This window comes from Gnatocerus cornutus, chromosome 8, assembly GCF_029298725.1.
Source record: "Gnatocerus cornutus isolate USDA-ARS CGAHR chromosome 8, icGnaCorn1.1, whole genome shotgun sequence".
Taxonomy (NCBI): Eukaryota; Metazoa; Arthropoda; class Insecta; order Coleoptera; family Tenebrionidae; genus Gnatocerus; species Gnatocerus cornutus.
The window spans coordinates 13,422,299-13,438,147 of NC_142240.1; the positions used below are offsets into that span (position 1 = coordinate 13,422,299).

Sequence of the window (15,849 nt, forward strand, 5' to 3'; positions counted from 1 at the left end):
AATTTAACGGTAAAAAAGCAATAATTAATATAGTTGATAGTCTGGATCAAAAAGAAATGACATTGGAGACAGTTAATCTGCGTTTTTCCCAAGATGAGTCTTCGTTCCGGTCTGCGGGAATTAAGCGATAAGAAAACTGCATTTGTGCCCGGTGTAATCGCATTAGGCATTCAATCTGCATGTGAGCCCGATTTGCTTCAAAATGGTCCGAACTATTTTTATAAAAGTCGTAAATTGGAGGTAAAACCGGTAAAACAACTATTTCTATTTTAACAATTTTTTAAAGCTCTAAAAATTTCGGCGGGAATACCGCCCTCTGCCGTCAAGTTGGACAACATCTCCATCAAATTGGCGGGAAACGTAACGTCTCGAGTTTCACCAAAAATTTTCCGTGTGCAGTGAAAGTGTGCTTTAATTTTCCATTTACCATGTTCTCCACTTTAGGGTGAGTTTTGGCATGATTGTTTCATAAGCTGTTTCATTCATAATTTGATTTAACTTGTTAGCGGATCTTCTTGTCATAACCAAAGGAGTGCTGTTTACATAGCCAACAAAGAGAATATTTGTGACGATGTTCTACATATCGGTGATACTAACGCCGCAAAGGTTTCAGATGAGCACGATGAACATCAATATCTAAATCACATCAAATTGATAATTGAAAAAGGGATGAAAAGGGGTGACCGTACGGGGGTGGGAACCTACTCATATTTCGGGGCTCAGATGCGCTACTCCTTGCGTAACAACACATTCCCACTGTTGACAACAAAGCGGGTGTTCTGGCGAGGGGTTGTTGAGGAGTTACTTTGGTTTATTAAGGGTTCGACCAACGCTCATGAACTCAGAGATAAAAATGTTCATATTTGGGATGCCAACAGTACTAGAGAGTTTCTCGATTCTGCCGGTCTTCATGACCGCGAGGAGGGTGATCTAGGTCCGGTCTATGGGTTTCAGTGGCGCCACTTTGGGGCTCAATACAAAGGGATGCACGCTGATTATAAAAATCAAGGGATCGATCAACTGGCGCACGTTATCAATACTATTAAAAATAAACCGACAGACAGAAGAATAATCATGTGCGCTTGGAACCCTGTAGATATCCCTGAGATGGCTCTTCCTCCTTGTCATTGTCTGGTACAATTTTTCGTCGCAGACGATGAACTTTCTTGCTTGTTGTATCAGAGGTCAGCAGATATGGGGCTAGGGGTTCCCTTTAATATCGCCAGTTATGCACTATTGACTTACATGATAGCTCATGTCACAGGACTCAAGGTTTGTGGCTAGTAAAAAAGAGTCTCAAGTCTCTCATAACAAGGTTTTACAGCCAGGGGAGTTCATTCATACTTTGGGCGACAGTCATGTGTACCTTAACCATGTGGAACCTTTGCAAGAACAACTTCAAAGGACACCGAGGCCTTTCCCTACTTTACATATCAAGAGACAAATCGCCAACATTGAAGATTTCGTTTTAGACGACTTTGAATTGGTGGGCTACAATCCACATCCGAAGATCAACATGCCCATGGCTGTGTAAAAAGTACATTACCACAATACGTAAAAAGCTTTATATAACATTATTATTTAGTTTGTTTTTATTTTCAATATTAACATTATTAAAAGTCTTTCTTAATACTACAAATATTTACACCAACTCCCAACATCATTCCCGCACGTCCAAGGCTTCATTATCGTGCCCTTTATACTTTTGAAACCCCAAATTTAAATTCATATTATCGCAATTCGTGTTATTATTCTCTCTGATAAACTCCGACGACATTATACCTCCAATTGTACTTATTCTCGAAATTCCTTCACTTGTGTAATCCGTCGGTAAAATCCTCTTGTACAATTTTCTTGCGGCATATTGCAACAAAACCATTTCACCAACCATTAAAGTGTTGTGAATTACTAAAACCACATCATTACTCAATCGCAATAACACCTCGAAGATTTACAATTTCCATAAACCGCCGGAGTTATGGGTCCCCGACATGGCAAAATCTGCATCCAAACCAAAATACGAGTGCCCAAGCCTTGCATTTTTGCCAGAATTAAAACGAATTGAAGTACGATGAATTTTGCGGGCATGACGTACTCGTCACCTAAAAATCCCTTGAGGAGGTTGATGGTCATTGCCATGCCCCAGACGCCGAAGAGAATGGAAATTATGATGATGGGTTGAAGGTACATGTAGTTGACTTGGTACAAACTCTGGAAAGGAAGACTCAGTTCGGTTTGAGTAACCTGGAGGTGTACCTCTCGCTCAGCCCACATCACCAGAAGCATCAAGTATACAAGTCCTTGGATTACCGGTAGTTGGAGGACGAGAAGCCGCAGCCTCTGAATTGTGTTTCTAAAACAACGTCGTTTGATCTAGATTCGTTTTTTTTTAAGAGTTTACTTTGTAACGTCGATCGGGGGTAAGAAGAAGCAACAACAACAGCAAGGCATAACTTGCAAGCTCAAAGTCCCAGGTTTCACTTTTCTTATTAACTGCGCCTCGCCTCCACAATAAGCGACAAAAAGACACCACAATTGGTACATCGCTGCCATAAAAACGCCCTGAGTTATCGCTTCCGACAGTAAATGGGCTCGTGGTACTAAAATCGCAAAGTACGTTGCTAGAGCCACAACCTGTAATCACACTATTAATAGTTTGGTTGACAAATGTATGTAAACATGAAGCAAGTTTGTTGTGAAAGAGACGATTTTTGTGAATATATGAGTTGTATTACCGGGTAAACTCCGATGACGAAAGCAGAGTGTGCTTTCACTCGAGATGACGAATTTTTCATGATGTAACTTAAGGTGTCGATGAACATCACCAGAACTAAGAGCACGGCCAGAGCGCCGAAGGATACCAGCGTTATTCCGTAGACATTGGTCGCTGGAACAGAAGAAGTTTTACTAAACAAACACTCCGGGACTCAGGCAATGCCTCGTTTCGACATCTTCCTCTTCTGATTGCGCAAAGGAGTGTTTTCAAGAATAAATATGAAAATTTTATCGTTTCTTGTTATTTTAGAGCCCCATTTAAATAAAAGGAGTTGTTATTTGTATTCCTCGGCCGAGAAATTATGATTTAACGTACTAACAACATTTTTTGGGCAACCGCACGGTTTTTGAGATAAAAAGATTACATGCTTTGAATGTGTTCTTTTTTGTCGTAAATCTAAAGAAGTACACCATCGGAAAAATTCTTTTCAAGTGTCAAGACAATTAGTTTTACGGCCGCTGCAATAGTGACATTTAGTTTTATGGCGGTTGCCAAAGGGACGGCCGTGAATTTCGATTTCACGTCCGCTGTGACGTACGTGAAATGATCGTTTCAGGGACGGTTGCCAAAAAAAATTATATCACAAAACGCATAGGATTTTATGTAACGAGGATAATAAAGAGCACATTATCGCCAGACATCAAACCGAGCAAGGTCACCAATACGCTTCTTCCGTGTTTACATTGTACCTACATAATTTTTCGCGTATTTTAAGTAATTCCAATAAAAATGGAAATAATTGTTTATTTAATTAACAGGGCAACTGTAAAATAATAACAGTTTTCTCAGCCTAAGCACATTATCGGATTAAGCCGCTAATGTCTTTTTTTCGTTCTTCCTACCCATAACAAGAATTTAGCGATTTGGTCGGCATGCGATAAATTTATTTTAACTTTCGCACCCATTTAACCAATTTTTGTTGTTGATAAAAAGTAAAAGTGTGCCTCTCTATTGTAGGTAATGACGCTTGAATTACGTTCGTTTTTATAATCGCTTTTATAATAGATACAATGCACATAAACTTGTTTGTATATTTGAAAGGCCTCATTACTTATCATTATCGCATTATGATAAAACAATTATTTAAAGAAAATGATGTCGATAATACCTTTTGATACAAAAGTTAAGAGGATTTTAAATGACCGATTAATTAAGTATTGTAAATCAGATTAATGATAAATAATGAGCATGGAAAAGACCAGGCGCGGTGCAAGGTCTGCACGCATAATTTAGCATTAGATACAGGGTGTGTCGTTGGTGGTCGATGCCTAAGAAAAGTGCCATAAAAATTCTTCTAAACATCCAATATTCGTCTATTTAAGCGCGAAATTTTGCTGCTCGATTAGCCTCTTTGTTGACATTAAAATGTGCCCAACCTACGGAAGGTTACCAGCGATTACGCATGTAAAATAGCCGATCAAAACTTCCCAAGAATGTGAAAGTAAACATCTCTTGATATAATTTAAAACCAGCTTTAATCTTCCGGCTTTCCAGAGATGAACTTTCGTATGGTCGCCCCGGAAATCTTTGACCACTGCGAAAAGCCACATTTTATTTCGTGTGTATTAATTATAACATTAGTGAAAGCTACGTACAAATGCAATTCCGATTACTTCATGTAAAGGAAGTTACTTCGAAGTAAAAAATTAACTAAATCGGTCATGTTTCACAAGTGTACAAATTCCAATTGTTGTCTCTTTTTTTTCATTATTGACACAGACGCTGTCTGGCCTTTACATAACGCGTTCATCAAAAGAACGCGGTTTATGTAAGCACGTGGTTTAACTGGGCAAAAAAATCGATAAATGTAACACGAGCGTAGAGAAAACAAGGTGAAAGTCAAAAAAAAGCATCAAATTGTACGTTGTACGGTTGCGTAAGAAATTAATTGTACTTTACGAAAATATTAAAACAGGCAAGTTTAAAGTAAAAGTAGAACACGGTATTTTCCTCGCCAATTCGCGGGTTTCAACACAATAAATGTCAATGCTACAAAAAACTTACCAGATAAATATTCTGGAATCGACGGGATAGCCGAGGAATCACAGGTGGTTTTGTTTTTACTTGTGATGTTGAGATCCATTTTTCTTGTTTTTTACGACGACACTTTTTCATATCACTTTCTTTGATATCATCGCGATCTCATTGTCGGTGTTGACCACTTTTTATTATGCTGTTTTAATTTTACTACTCCGTGCAATGAATGAGCGCTCATGCCAACAACTAAACAAGAGGGGGCTCACGAGAACTTTCTTCGGCTGTAATGTTGAGCAACTTGTCAAAATTATAACACTGGTGGGAAAGGATTGGTCATGGAATTGGTCTGGAACTTGAAACATGTTGAGGAAGGTCTTCGGATTTCAAACGAGAGGTTTAATTTGGCCCTTTGGTTCCACCTTATTTATGACGCAGAACAAAAACTAATAATATATATCTTATCGTCCTTTTATTTTGAAAAAAATCAAGATAATATCTATTAAAGACAATAAGTGTTAAGTTTCGTCCATCACATAGGCACCTATCTACCAACCATTTTGTAAACATTTCAGTTTTAAAAGTATATCTAGAAGTAAGTAAACACCTAAGTTTCTCAATTCGATTGATAAGATAAATCATTCGTACAAGTTCCTGTCACATTTCCCACTGACGCTTCTAAGTCTCCAACTTTTTATGTGGGTAAGTGCATTCTGTTAAGGGCCGATGAAAAGTGCACTGATTTTCATCATCATTTTCATGTTCATCATCATTCTAAACAAACATTAATGAACACGAACCGTCGATCAGTGTTCAAGTGCTCGTGGTATGACGATTTGATAAAAAAATAAGTTGTATCAGCTCAATCAGTCTAATAACAATAGAAAAAATCAAGTAACAGATTAAGTAACTTTTAAAATTTTCTCTCTATTTCTGCGCCATGACGAATTTCGAACCGTGGTCGATTTTTCAAACACTTATCACCCTTGTTTTATAGATGACAAACATGATCTACATTGTGGTGTTTGTTTTGGGTCTGTTGACCGAGATACAAGCTGGATGTCCAATCAATTGCAACTGTACAGAAAATTCCGTGAACTGCGTCTCGGAAAACCTCGATCAAGTCCCACAGTTCGAAACTTTGACCAACAACCCCGTAATAGTCGATTTGTCTGGAAATGCTATCATGATGATCGACATCGACGACTTTAGCTTCGACAAGAGTGACCAAGTGGTGGAGATCTTCTTGAACAACACCGGAATCGTCTCGATTGAAGAAGGCGCGTTTAAAGACCTCGAAAGCCTACAAGAACTTTATCTGAGTGGTAACTTGTTGAACAGTTTGCCGGATAATCTAATAATAAATAACGAGAACATGGTCCTGTTGGATTTGTCCAGCAACTATTTTACCGACATGCCGAAGATTAGATCGAACAGTTTGGAGGTCCTCACCCTTGCTGAATCACGTATTGAGAAAATACCAATCGATGCTTTGGAGGAGTTGCCAAACTTGAGGATGCTGGTTCTGTCACAAAATAACTTAAAAATGATAAACCCGGTGATATTCACACAGATGAACAGCCTCTTCATTAGCATGGAGTTGAATCCCTGGTACTGTGACTGCAAAACGATAAAACTCTTCGAGTTTCTTACAAATAGAGGGTTTGTGGACTTAACAGCACCAGTTCAGTGTCGAAGAGACGATATGATCTTCATAGATATTTACAGTGATAGAGGTGTGATGCCGGCTTTTCAGAACGAGTGTAACAATTTTAACGGAAATTTCGAGGAACCTGAGGAAACATTTCCGATGGAAATGACACTGAAAAGTCTGGATACAGTTGGAAATGCTACGCTTCCTCCACATGAAAGACATTTCTCACCACCGCCGACCAACGATATCACTTTCAGTGATTTGACCTATCTGTTAATGCTAGGGGTCTCTGTTGTGCTGAGTCTCATCGTCGGTGCTGTGTGTGGAAGTTACTTCATGTTCAAGTATATGACCAGGAACATTAAACAAACCGAAAGTACAAAAGAACTCATTTGTAAATCTGACGCAGCCTACAGGTTCGCGTAATATTGTTCTCCCTTTTTTTTATTTCTGTGTAAATAACTTTTTATTTATATTCTCTTTTTTGGGACTACTATTAAAAATTAACTGTTTTAAGTTATGTCATTCAATACACGATTCAGTTTGTACATAATAAGATTAAGATTTTAACTACTGGACTTTATTTATTCTACTACAAATCACTTTATTGATCATTTTCATAATCAGCTGGATTCTTCTTCATTAGCCTGAGATGCTCCTTCTCTATTTGATCATAGATGACGTAACCGACGACAAATGCTAAAAAATGGAATTAGAGGGGCCCAAATATCACACAAAAAACTTACGAGGAACTACATATAAGATTTCTTCGCGAATGCGCCTCAAAGTGTTGGGCACCCCATGCGAAATCATACCAGAGAGCGCTTTAAGCTCAAACGGCGACAATCTATAAGTGATAATGCCCCGGAGTTTGTATAACTGGCCGAATCCGTGCCCCATTACTGCAACTAAAACGAGATGTTACATAATCATAATTTCGTTTCGATTGTACGAAATTTGAGGCGTGGCAGCCCCCTTATTAACATGCGAACATTGCAAGCGTACTTACATTTAGATGTATTTTTTAATAAATAAATTAAATCCCTTGTAGATTTGACGTTGAGCTAACCTAATTCAACTTTTTGACATTGGAAAGTGACAGTTGACAGTTGTTAATGACGCATGTGCAGGCGGGAAATTTAAATCACAATAAAAATATAACAATTTTATTAACTTTCACATGGTTTGAATGGATAATACGGGTGATCGGCGTAAGCTTTCATCGGGCACATTCTGTGGTTTTTATTGCATGAATCCAAAAACTCGATGTCTTCTTTCCCTAAAGTAAAGTCGAAAATATCGAGATACTCTGCCATCCTGTCCTCTGATCGGGATCGGGGAAGAACACAGATGCCTAAAGAGACCAAATAATTTAAAACGACTTGAGCTGGAGTCTTCTCGTGTTTGGCAGCAATGTCGTAGATCCGCATGTTTTCTATTCTATTTACAGGGATTTCAGCAAATTTTTCCGGACCCATAAATTCCTGCTGCCCAAAAGGGCAATAACCAGTGATTAAAATGTCGCGTTCCCGGCAAAATTGGATCAACGGTTTTTGATTGAAGTATAGATTAACTTCTACTTGGTTCACCACCGGTTTATAAATCGCATGTTTTAACAGCCGTTCGATTTGTTGACTATTAAAATTAGCGACTCCGATGCTCTTAGTGTAGCCGAGTCGGACACATTCTTCCATGCCTTTCCAGGTTTCACAGTAGTCTACATTACTATAAGCGTCTTGTCCTTCGTTTACCGGTAGCACGGCTGAGTTTTCCTGCAAAAATCATAAAATCGATATTTAATATTAAATTCAGTTTCATACTTTGAACCCCATCGGCCAGTGCATCAAGTACAAATCAACATAGTCAAGGTCCAGGCTCATCAAACTCTCCTGCAACATCTCTACAACTTTCGTCTGTTCGTGAAAATTGTTCCAAACTTTTGTCGTCACGAAAATGTCTTCTCTTTGGATCGTTTCCTTCCTAATACAATTATGGATTGCATCTCCTATTTCTTGCTCATTTCCGTTGATCCAAGCCGAGTCAATATGACGATATCCAGCGTTGATGGCGTATTTTACTGCTTTTTCCACGTCACCTGCTTTTAAAGGCTTAAAACGATTTGTGGAAAAATCATATAATTAGTCATGCTCACTTCGTTTGCTCTGTCGTAAGTCCGTAAGCCCACAGTTGGGATATTTAAGCCGTTGCTCATTCTTCGAAAAGCGTCAGCCATTGCGTTTTCACACGGGATAAAAAATGATCTAACATTTTTTTTATCTGGACAATAATCATTGATAATTACTCAGAAATTTCTACTACAGTTTAAGCCCACTATCGCATTTTCACCATGACTATTGATAAAAAAAAAGCGGACATTTCCATCACAGGAGACGATTAACGAGATTTTTATCAGAGAATAAAGATAATTTTTTATTACAATAAACAGCTTTTTTAATAATACGAATGCACTCGGAGTTCACGACAATAAGACTTCCATCATTTGCAGTTCTTGACCTTTTCCCTGTCGAAAGATAAGGAAAATGAAACGTAATTTTGTAACAATGTTTATTTTTCGACGCCAAAATTAGAAACTGTAATACTTATGCGCTGAAAACTCCTTCAAAGGACAGACTCTTTGATTCTTGTTGCACGAATCCAAATAAGCGATGTCCTCAGGATCTAGTTTGAAGTCAAAAATGTCGAAATTCTCGATAATGCGGGATTTTGTCACCGATTTCGGTACGACAGTTATCCCCAAAGAAACCTACAAGTGCCTCATAGACCCTTCAAAACATTTTTTGTGCTCTTACCAAATAATTTAAAACGACTTGCGCCGCTGATTTGTTGTATTTTTTCCCAATTTCGATCACCTTCGGATCGAATATTGTCGGATCCGGGAATCCGGGAGTCCCCGCGTGTTCACTACGCCCCAAGGGACAATACCCCGTTATAACAATTTCATGTTCTTTACAAAACTGTATCAGTTTCTTCTGATTCAAATTTGGATTTACTTCAACTTGATTTACCGCAGGTTTGATTTTGCAGTTTTGAAGTAAACGCTCGATTTGTTCTTCGTTGAAGTTGGAAATGCCGATGCTTTTTGCGAGACCTTGGCGGACACAGTCCTCCATGCCTTCCCAAGTTTCCAGATAATCCACGTCACTGAAAGCAGCCTTGCCTTCACTTATGGGCCACAACGACGCAGATTCCTAAATAAAAAAATCTTAAGAAGGTTCTGTCACATGGCCGAAACAACCTTGAAGCCAAAGGGCCAGTGCACCAGATACAAATCCACATAATCAAGTTTTAGGCTTTTCAGTGTTTCTTTTAGCATTGGAACAACTTTATCCTTGGCGTGGAAATTATTCCAAAGCTATAAATTTGTTTATTAGATGTAAATTTGAGCGCTCAAATGTTATACTTTGCTTGTTATAAATAAATCTTCGCGTTTTACGGCGCCTTGCTTAAATTTGTCTTGAAGGGCGGCTCCAACTTCATCTTCATTGCCATAGAACCAAGCACAGTCAAAATGACGGTAACCGGCGTCGATGGCGTCGGAAACGGCTTTCTCTACTTCTCCTTTTGCCGACTAATAAATAGCACCATTATCAACGTTTGTTTATCTTAGATTTAATTTAATACCTTGTATGTTCCTAATCCCACAATTGGGATTTCGTTGCCGTTGTTCAGTTTTAACGTTTTGTTCATTTTAAGTGATTTTAAGAGATTCAAGTGGTTTAAATTATCACTAAAAACACATTTACGTTTTCACGTGCAGGCACTTGTTGTTTTCAAGGCTTTTGATGTCAGATTTGACATTGGCAATGACATTTGCGTCAAAGAGATTTGCGTGTTTTGCTGGTTGCATGTCAGACTTTTTTTATTTTGAGTTCTCTATCTAAAATTAAATAATTTGCGCTTAAGCTGTATTATAATAAAGTTGTGAACCTTTACTGCCATTTCACACTACAATTTTAAAAAAAGTTTTTTTCTTATTACTTTATTGTTTAAATTGTTTTTCTTATAAAACACTCTTTAATAAAAAATAATTGTTTACGCACGCACTATTGAGATAAATGAAACGTTATCGCATAATCGTGATTAAAGATGACAAGATAAGCTTATTTCTGGATATGACTCGTCTGTAATCGCAAACGCATGCCTACCTGTTTATGTTCAAATGATTCAAATCAATAAACAAATAAAAAGTTATCAGTTAATTAGACTGATTTACATCAAATTCTTTGAGGAGCTTGTAATTCAGAATCTTTGAGTTTAAATTCTGGTTTTTCAGAATGATTAACTTCTCAAATTAACTAGTTAAACAACTCAAGATTTGTTTTTCTTATGATTCCAATAATTTTTGTCACCCATATCTACACTAAAAATAGAAATACTTGCATTCCTCCTGTTCCTACTCAGCAATTCAAATTTCTCTTATCGCTTCACTAATTTTCATTTCGCGTAAAATTGCGGTTTAAGTACCACGCGCAATTTAATAGTCTCCCAATTACATAATCGGAGTTACAGCTAGTGGACTTTTCATATTACCGTCTTATTCCATCGTCCCACTTACGTAACGACTTCTCCTGAGTAAACTCTCGCATTTTCCTTGGATTAATGTGCATTCACACGTAGTAAATTAACTGTTAAACCACAAAGGTGTCAACTGGTAATCGTGAAGAACGAAAACCAGTACGTGCACAAAATGTTCTCATTGCCACCGGTTATAGTGTCCCCTGCATTAACTTGTGTGGATGCAAATTTCAAGAACGTCGATAACAGCCACCGTATTTTGGGTAGATTATCATAAAATATGTCTTTGACCTACAATTTAAGTTACGATATCAAATTTATCTTTTTGTAAGAGTGAAAAGTGGTACGGTTAGTTTTTGGTGTGCTGAAGTGTAGTCGCTTCTAATTAGGACATGGATAAGCTATCACTTTTGTTCTTCGTGACCTCTTGTTTGTCAACAACACTTACTGCCCACAGGCCTCATATAATCTTTATTCTGGCGGATGATTTGGTGAGGTATTGTGAAGAAAATTAATTTGTTCTTAAACGGAATAAATTTGAAGGGTTGGAACGACGTCGGATTCCATGGATCGGGTCAGATTCCCACCCCCAATATCGACGCTCTGGCGTACTCGGGATTAATCCTGAACAACTATTACGTCACTGCGATCTGCACGCCATCTAGAAGTGCTCTAATGACGGGGAAACACCCCATTCACACTGGAATGCAACATACTGTCTTGTACGGAGCTGAACCCAGGGGATTACCATTAAACGAAAAAATTCTTCCGGAGTATTTAAAGGATCTGGGATATACAAACAGGATTGTCGGGAAATGGCATTTGGGGTCTTACAAAAGGGAGTACACCCCTCTGTTCCGAGGATTTGATTCGCATTTAGGCTACTGGACCGGTCATCAGGACTACTTCGACCACACGGCTGTGGAAAACCCGGGCTGGGGCTTCGACATGAGAAACAATTTAGATCTAGCTTACGACCTCCACGGACAGTATTCCACAGACATTTTCACTCAAGAAAGTGTCAGAATTATTAACAGTCACAATGCTAGCACGCCGCTTTTCCTTTATTTAGCTCACGCTGCGGTCCACTCAGGGAATCCGTACGAGCCCCTTCGAGCTCCTGATGAAACAATCGCGAAATTCTCTTACATCGCCGATTACAAAAGACGGCGCTTTGCAGCAATGTTGTCAAAACTTGACGATTCCGTGGGCGCTGTAGTCAACGCGCTTGCTAAAAGACACATGTTGCAAGATTCCATCATAGTCTTTTCAACCGACAATGGAGGTCCTGCTGCAGGATTTAATTTAAACGCCGCTTCGAATTTTCCTCTGAAAGGAGTAAAAAATACGTTGTGGGAAGGTGGAGTTCGAGGCGCGGGACTGTTATGGAGTCCTTTCATTCAAAAGACTCAAAGAGTAGCAAAACAGTTCATGCATGTCAGTGACTGGCTGCCGACTCTTTTAAGCGCTGCAGGAGCGAATGCTAGGTAACTTACAAATAGTGTAAACTAAACTCTCAAGTTTTTATAAGTAGTGAATTTGGGAACATGGATGGTGTGGATCAGTGGGAGTCGTTGTCCAGGAATGGAGCTTCAGTACGAACAGAAATTCTTCACAATATTGATGACATCTACGGAAACGCTGCTCTGATGGTTGGACCGTGGAAGCTCCTCCAAGGTTTTCCCACTTATGTCTTAACCCCATCTTAAGAATGTTTTTAGGGACAACGTACGGTGGGTCCTGGGATAACTGGTATGGTCCCTCAGGGCGAGAGAACAACTACAGCGTCTCTGCAGTAATAAACTCTCCGGCAGGTCAAGCTGTAAAGTCAATTGGTATGACTTTAACAGTAGACACTGTTCAGGAGTTGCGTGCTTCCGCTGAGATAAATTGTTCAAAGTCTAGTAAGACACCAGTGAAGTGTCAACCGCTGAAGGAAATTTGTTTGTTTAATATCATTGAAGATCCTTGTGAAATGAATAATGTTGCTAAAGAGTAAGTCGGTTTTATTCTGCCTCTGGACGTGATTATCATGATGTTTTAGGTATCCAAAAATTTTGAAAAGTTTGCAAGATAAACTGAAGGAATACAACGCCACAGCTGTTCTTCCGGGGAATCTGCCGCTGGATCCTAGGGGAAATCCGAAATATTGGAATTACACGTTTACTAATTTTGGCGATTATATTAATGATGATTCTTTCGTATTAGCAATAAAATAGTTGAAAATTATTTGTGCTTTTTATTGAATCAAATAAAAATCGGAAAAACTGCTATTACATATTCACGCAAGAAACGCTCGTTTACTGTATAAACATCTGAATCTGCTTCTTCTTTCTTATGATATTACAGCGTAAATATATTCACCGACAGGAAACGCCACAATAAATTTCCTAATTTTTTGAAGCCCTGCCAAAATTCAAAGAAAGTGTATATTAGTTGATGGTAAGTTTATTTTCTTTTTCTTAAGTATAAAATATTTATGTTGAAATATCTAACTGTGGTCATTTATCCAACCTTGTCGATAGAAAAACATGCGATTAGTTTTATAATGTAGGGGTTTATTATAATCTTCTTTTCTTTTGTTCATAAAATAAGGAACACAATTGATAGAAACTTTTTATTACACTAATCTGAATAAAAAAATAAATAAATAACAACATCACAAATTATATAACAACTTGCTGGTGTTTTGGAATAGCGGCTCAAGCCTTTCCGCACCTGCAACAAAAAATAAATATAAACAAACACGTCTGAATTTAAAACTGAAGCAATAAACTCTCACCTGCACTTATCCCGCAGCCACACCGTTCCTGTGGTGCAGAGTTTTTCTCGTTTGCAAACACAAGCGCAGTGTTTCGTACTCCATTTAAAATTATTATCACCCATATCCAAGCATTCGCGTTCTTCTTCCTACACCGACACAGTTCATAAAACTATAAAACTACCTTTAAATAACTCACTTTATTTGTGCACACGCATTTACACTGCGTTGGATCAAATTTTTGGTTTGTACCGCAACGTTTCTTTTCGGGACAATCACATATGCATTCTGTGTCTTCAGAGACGCTGATGCGGTTACAAAAAACCATTGACGATTTTTGTTGAGTGGTTCTTACGTAAAACTCCACGTTATGAGTTCTCTTAGAAAGACATCTTTTATTACCGGAACACATTCCTCCGCAGCGTTTGACGACGACGGTGTTTGGAACAACCTGCGAATTTTAGTTGCAAAAAACATGGTGAAAATTGAGGAGGATGTACCTTGGATCCGTCGGGCGCGGACACTTCCACGACGGTGTCTCGAGGAATGCAGCGAATTTGTTTTCTTAGTTCGTTTAAGGATCTTGTTACGTTCCCTGAGGTGCAACTCACTGAAAAATACTGAATGAGTTTTAAAAAAAAGAGAAAAACGGAATTCACCTGGAACAGGGTCGATTTTGGCATTCGTTCGTTTCCTGGAGGTGATGATGGGTGGCATTTTCAAAGCATAGGTGGGGAATTTAAGAGTTACCTCTGATTTTTCCAAAACGTCGTTCTCTAAGGAGGACCCAACAAGTTTCTTGCGTTTACTGTTGACTGCTACACTTAGAATAATAACCAGAATTAGCACTTGGGTGCACTTTACAAAACCACACATCTTTAGTTGATCACAGTTGATGACACAATGTTCAAATTGTCAGACGAACACTTTACATATGCATAAAATTCCGCTTTTTTGCAAGTCTGGAACGAAATTTCTGCAAGATTACGTCTTGTTCTACGCAATCACAGATGTGTTGAACTGGGGATATTTTTAAATATTTATTGCAGCAAGACAATTGTTTACTTTAAAAGAGTTATTGCGACCAATGTTTTAAGTCACTATCAGGATAATATCAATTCTTACGGTTTCCGGATTGTGGTTCTGCACTGCGGTATTGTTTACGCTAATTGCTATATGTGCATTTCCTATTTATTTAAAACAGTCGTTTTACTAGGCGATTAAATTTTATGGGAAATTTTGTGCCCGCCAAATTAAAATGTACAGATTTAGAATAGGTATTAGTCGGAATTTTTTCTTTTGTGTTGTTTTCTTCGTGACGCACTTCTCACGTTTATTCACCGGATGGTAAATCAAAGAGCGTCATCAACCCGTCAACGTCAAGGAAAGAGATACAGACGACATAAACTTCCGACGAGGATTATTCTTGTCGCAAATAAAATAAGCAAATGTCCAGAAGTATGTAAAGTGAGTAAGCTGTTTGACGATTTGTTTTTTCCGAAAACTGAATGTTTCTTTGTACTTTTCCGACATTTTTGACCAAGAATATTTTGCGTGGAGACGACTTTCTGTCTGTTTTTCTTCAAGCATCAGTGACAGGAGTAATGTTTGATTTTTTTATTTAAACATCCTAAAATTTATGATCTGTATATTTCATAAAAGCACATTTAAGTGGTTCATAAAATCTGTTTAATCAAGAAATCAAATAAATATTTACAGGTTTGTCGATCTAATAACGACACAAAATCTCTCGTTTTTCAAAGCTTGGAATTTTTCATGTCAGTCAAAAAAGCATGTTCGAACCGGTTGAGCTTGTGCTGGAGGATCATCATCCCTTAGATCACCTTAAAGGCGTTACCTCCACAGGTCTCAATTTTGTCATTGTTTTGGCCGAAGCACTCGACCTCTAAGCAAAAAAGGGTGACACTTTCACTTATATAAATTCAAGGAATAACTTCAGGCAGGTGTAAAAACTTGTTATTGTTTTCATTTAAGTGGACGATCTTCGAAGTAAAAAACGCGTGAGAACTGGACCACTCTCACTTTTCAAAATGTTGCTCATCCAGTTTTGAGATGGAAATGACGTCGTCTCTGTGGTCTTGAGTAGAGCTGGCGACAACTTGGATGTCCTCTTGGATTCCTTTCATT

General features: G+C 38.3%; 8 protein-coding genes across 10 annotated transcripts; 3 read left to right on the forward strand and 5 right to left on the reverse strand.

Annotated features, from left to right (window-relative positions):
• The first annotated feature begins 129 nt into the window (after positions 1-129).
• On the forward strand, positions 130-1,633 carry Ts (Thymidylate synthase). The gene is made up of 4 exons (XM_088043864.1): positions 130-240; positions 287-445; positions 507-1,272; positions 1,325-1,633. Exons 1-4 carry the CDS (start codon positions 203-205, stop codon positions 1,532-1,534), a joined length of 1,173 nt encoding a protein of 390 aa, XP_087899990.1. The 5' UTR covers positions 130-202; the 3' UTR covers positions 1,535-1,633.
• Positions 1,598-5,018, reverse strand: LOC148170024 (organic solute transporter alpha-like protein). 2 transcript variants are annotated; one of them, XM_088043866.1, is made up of 6 exons: positions 4,781-5,018; positions 2,736-2,887; positions 2,402-2,634; positions 2,257-2,353; positions 1,956-2,211; positions 1,601-1,908 (listed from the first exon to the last, which is right to left on the reverse strand). In XM_088043866.1, exons 1-6 carry the CDS (start codon positions 4,857-4,859, stop codon positions 1,661-1,663), a joined length of 1,065 nt encoding a protein of 354 aa, XP_087899992.1. In that variant the 5' UTR covers positions 4,860-5,018; the 3' UTR covers positions 1,601-1,660. The 2 variants fall into 2 exon arrangements, with proteins under 2 accessions (XP_087899991.1, XP_087899992.1); XM_088043865.1 differs by having other exon boundaries at positions 1,598-1,908; positions 1,956-2,353.
• A 324-nt stretch (positions 5,019-5,342) lies between these two features.
• Positions 5,343-6,977, forward strand: LOC148170025 (uncharacterized). Its single transcript, XM_088042811.1, has 2 exons — positions 5,343-5,452; positions 5,748-6,977. The coding sequence occupies exons 1-2, from the start codon at positions 5,447-5,449 to the stop codon at positions 6,828-6,830; spliced, it is 1,089 nt and encodes a 362-aa protein (XP_087898937.1). The 5' UTR covers positions 5,343-5,446; the 3' UTR covers positions 6,831-6,977.
• UQCR-Q (Ubiquinol-cytochrome c reductase ubiquinone-binding protein) lies at positions 6,969-7,525 on the reverse strand. The gene is made up of 3 exons (XM_088042814.1): positions 7,414-7,525; positions 7,151-7,312; positions 6,969-7,103 (listed from the first exon to the last, which is right to left on the reverse strand). Exons 2-3 carry the CDS (start codon positions 7,302-7,304, stop codon positions 7,009-7,011), a joined length of 249 nt encoding a protein of 82 aa, XP_087898940.1. The 5' UTR covers positions 7,305-7,312; positions 7,414-7,525; the 3' UTR covers positions 6,969-7,008.
• A 31-nt stretch (positions 7,526-7,556) lies between these two features.
• Positions 7,557-8,872, reverse strand: LOC148170027 (aldo-keto reductase 1B-like). Its single transcript, XM_088042812.1, has 3 exons — positions 8,557-8,872; positions 8,225-8,512; positions 7,557-8,176 (listed from the first exon to the last, which is right to left on the reverse strand). The coding sequence occupies exons 1-3, from the start codon at positions 8,635-8,637 to the stop codon at positions 7,574-7,576; spliced, it is 972 nt and encodes a 323-aa protein (XP_087898938.1). The 5' UTR covers positions 8,638-8,872; the 3' UTR covers positions 7,557-7,573.
• An 83-nt stretch (positions 8,873-8,955) lies between these two features.
• Positions 8,956-10,263, reverse strand: LOC148170028 (aldo-keto reductase 1B-like). Its single transcript, XM_088042813.1, has 5 exons — positions 10,047-10,263; positions 9,826-9,993; positions 9,661-9,777; positions 9,215-9,613; positions 8,956-9,168 (listed from the first exon to the last, which is right to left on the reverse strand). Exons 1-5 carry the CDS (start codon positions 10,110-10,112, stop codon positions 8,989-8,991), a joined length of 930 nt encoding a protein of 309 aa, XP_087898939.1. The 5' UTR covers positions 10,113-10,263; the 3' UTR covers positions 8,956-8,988.
• A 595-nt stretch (positions 10,264-10,858) lies between these two features.
• Positions 10,859-13,169, forward strand: LOC148170029 (arylsulfatase I). Of its 2 annotated transcripts, none has more exons than XM_088042809.1 (5): positions 10,859-11,431; positions 11,484-12,427; positions 12,472-12,617; positions 12,662-12,935; positions 12,985-13,169. In XM_088042809.1, the coding sequence occupies exons 1-5, from the start codon at positions 11,333-11,335 to the stop codon at positions 13,157-13,159; spliced, it is 1,638 nt and encodes a 545-aa protein (XP_087898935.1). In that variant the 5' UTR covers positions 10,859-11,332; the 3' UTR covers positions 13,160-13,169. The 2 variants fall into 2 exon arrangements, with proteins under 2 accessions (XP_087898935.1, XP_087898936.1); XM_088042810.1 differs by having other exon boundaries at positions 12,475-12,617.
• Positions 13,170-13,576: 407 nt separating this feature from the next.
• LOC148170030 (uncharacterized) lies at positions 13,577-14,851 on the reverse strand. The gene is made up of 5 exons (XM_088043645.1): positions 14,361-14,851; positions 14,202-14,311; positions 13,901-14,152; positions 13,723-13,850; positions 13,577-13,658 (listed from the first exon to the last, which is right to left on the reverse strand). Exons 1-5 carry the CDS (start codon positions 14,575-14,577, stop codon positions 13,643-13,645), a joined length of 723 nt encoding a protein of 240 aa, XP_087899771.1. The 5' UTR covers positions 14,578-14,851; the 3' UTR covers positions 13,577-13,642.
• Positions 14,852-15,849: the final 998 nt, after the last annotated feature.

Bases quoted from the DNA above. Each gene is read 5' to 3' on its own strand.
- LOC148170024 (XM_088043865.1), bottom strand. From the start codon at position 4,859: ATGGATCTCAACATCACAAGTAAAAACAAAACCACCTGTGATTCCTCG. The intron at 2,888-4,780 runs GTAAGTTTTTTG...CTTCTGTTCCAG, and splicing joins GATTCCAGAATATTTATCTG to CGACCAATGTCTACGGAATA. The intron at 2,354-2,401 runs GTAAACTCTTAA...ACGTTGTTTTAG, and splicing joins CCCCCGATCGACGTTACAAA to AAACACAATTCAGAGGCTGC.
- LOC148170029 (XM_088042809.1), top strand. From the start codon at position 11,333: ATGGATAAGCTATCACTTTTGTTCTTCGTGACCTCTTGTTTGTCAACA. The intron at 12,428-12,471 runs GTAACTTACAAA...AGTTTTTATAAG, and splicing joins GCTGCAGGAGCGAATGCTAG to TAGTGAATTTGGGAACATGG. The intron at 12,618-12,661 runs GTTTTCCCACTT...GAATGTTTTTAG, and splicing joins ACCGTGGAAGCTCCTCCAAG to GGACAACGTACGGTGGGTCC.
- LOC148170030 (XM_088043645.1), bottom strand. From the start codon at position 14,577: ATGTGTGGTTTTGTAAAGTGCACCCAAGTGCTAATTCTGGTTATTATT. The intron at 14,312-14,360 runs GTGAATTCCGTT...AGTATTTTTCAG, and splicing joins CAAAATCGACCCTGTTCCAG to TGAGTTGCACCTCAGGGAAC. The intron at 14,153-14,201 runs GTACATCCTCCT...TAAAATTCGCAG, and splicing joins CCGCGCCCGACGGATCCAAG to GTTGTTCCAAACACCGTCGT.
- Ts (XM_088043864.1), top strand. From the start codon at position 203: ATGGTCCGAACTATTTTTATAAAAGTCGTAAATTGGAG. The intron at 446-506 runs GTGAGTTTTGGC...TTAACTTGTTAG, and splicing joins ACCATGTTCTCCACTTTAGG to CGGATCTTCTTGTCATAACC. The intron at 1,273-1,324 runs GTTTGTGGCTAG...AAGGTTTTACAG, and splicing joins CTCATGTCACAGGACTCAAG to CCAGGGGAGTTCATTCATAC.
- LOC148170027 (XM_088042812.1), bottom strand. From the start codon at position 8,637: ATGGCTGACGCTTTTCGAAGAATGAGCAACGGCTTAAATATCCCAACT. The intron at 8,513-8,556 runs GTGAGCATGACT...AATCGTTTTAAG, and splicing joins CTTACGACAGAGCAAACGAA to CCTTTAAAAGCAGGTGACGT. The intron at 8,177-8,224 runs GTATGAAACTGA...TGATTTTTGCAG, and splicing joins ACTGGCCGATGGGGTTCAAA to GAAAACTCAGCCGTGCTACC.
- UQCR-Q (XM_088042814.1), bottom strand. From the start codon at position 7,304: ATGGGGCACGGATTCGGCCAGTTATACAAACTCCGGGGCATTATCACT. The intron at 7,104-7,150 runs GTAAGTTTTTTG...TCCATTTTTTAG, and splicing joins AATCTTATATGTAGTTCCTC to CATTTGTCGTCGGTTACGTC.
- LOC148170028 (XM_088042813.1), bottom strand. From the start codon at position 10,112: ATGAACAAAACGTTAAAACTGAACAACGGCAACGAAATCCCAATTGTG. The intron at 9,778-9,825 runs GTATAACATTTG...ACAAATTTATAG, and splicing joins ATTTATTTATAACAAGCAAA to CTTTGGAATAATTTCCACGC. The intron at 9,614-9,660 runs GTTGTTTCGGCC...TTTTTTATTTAG, and splicing joins ACTGGCCCTTTGGCTTCAAG to GAATCTGCGTCGTTGTGGCC.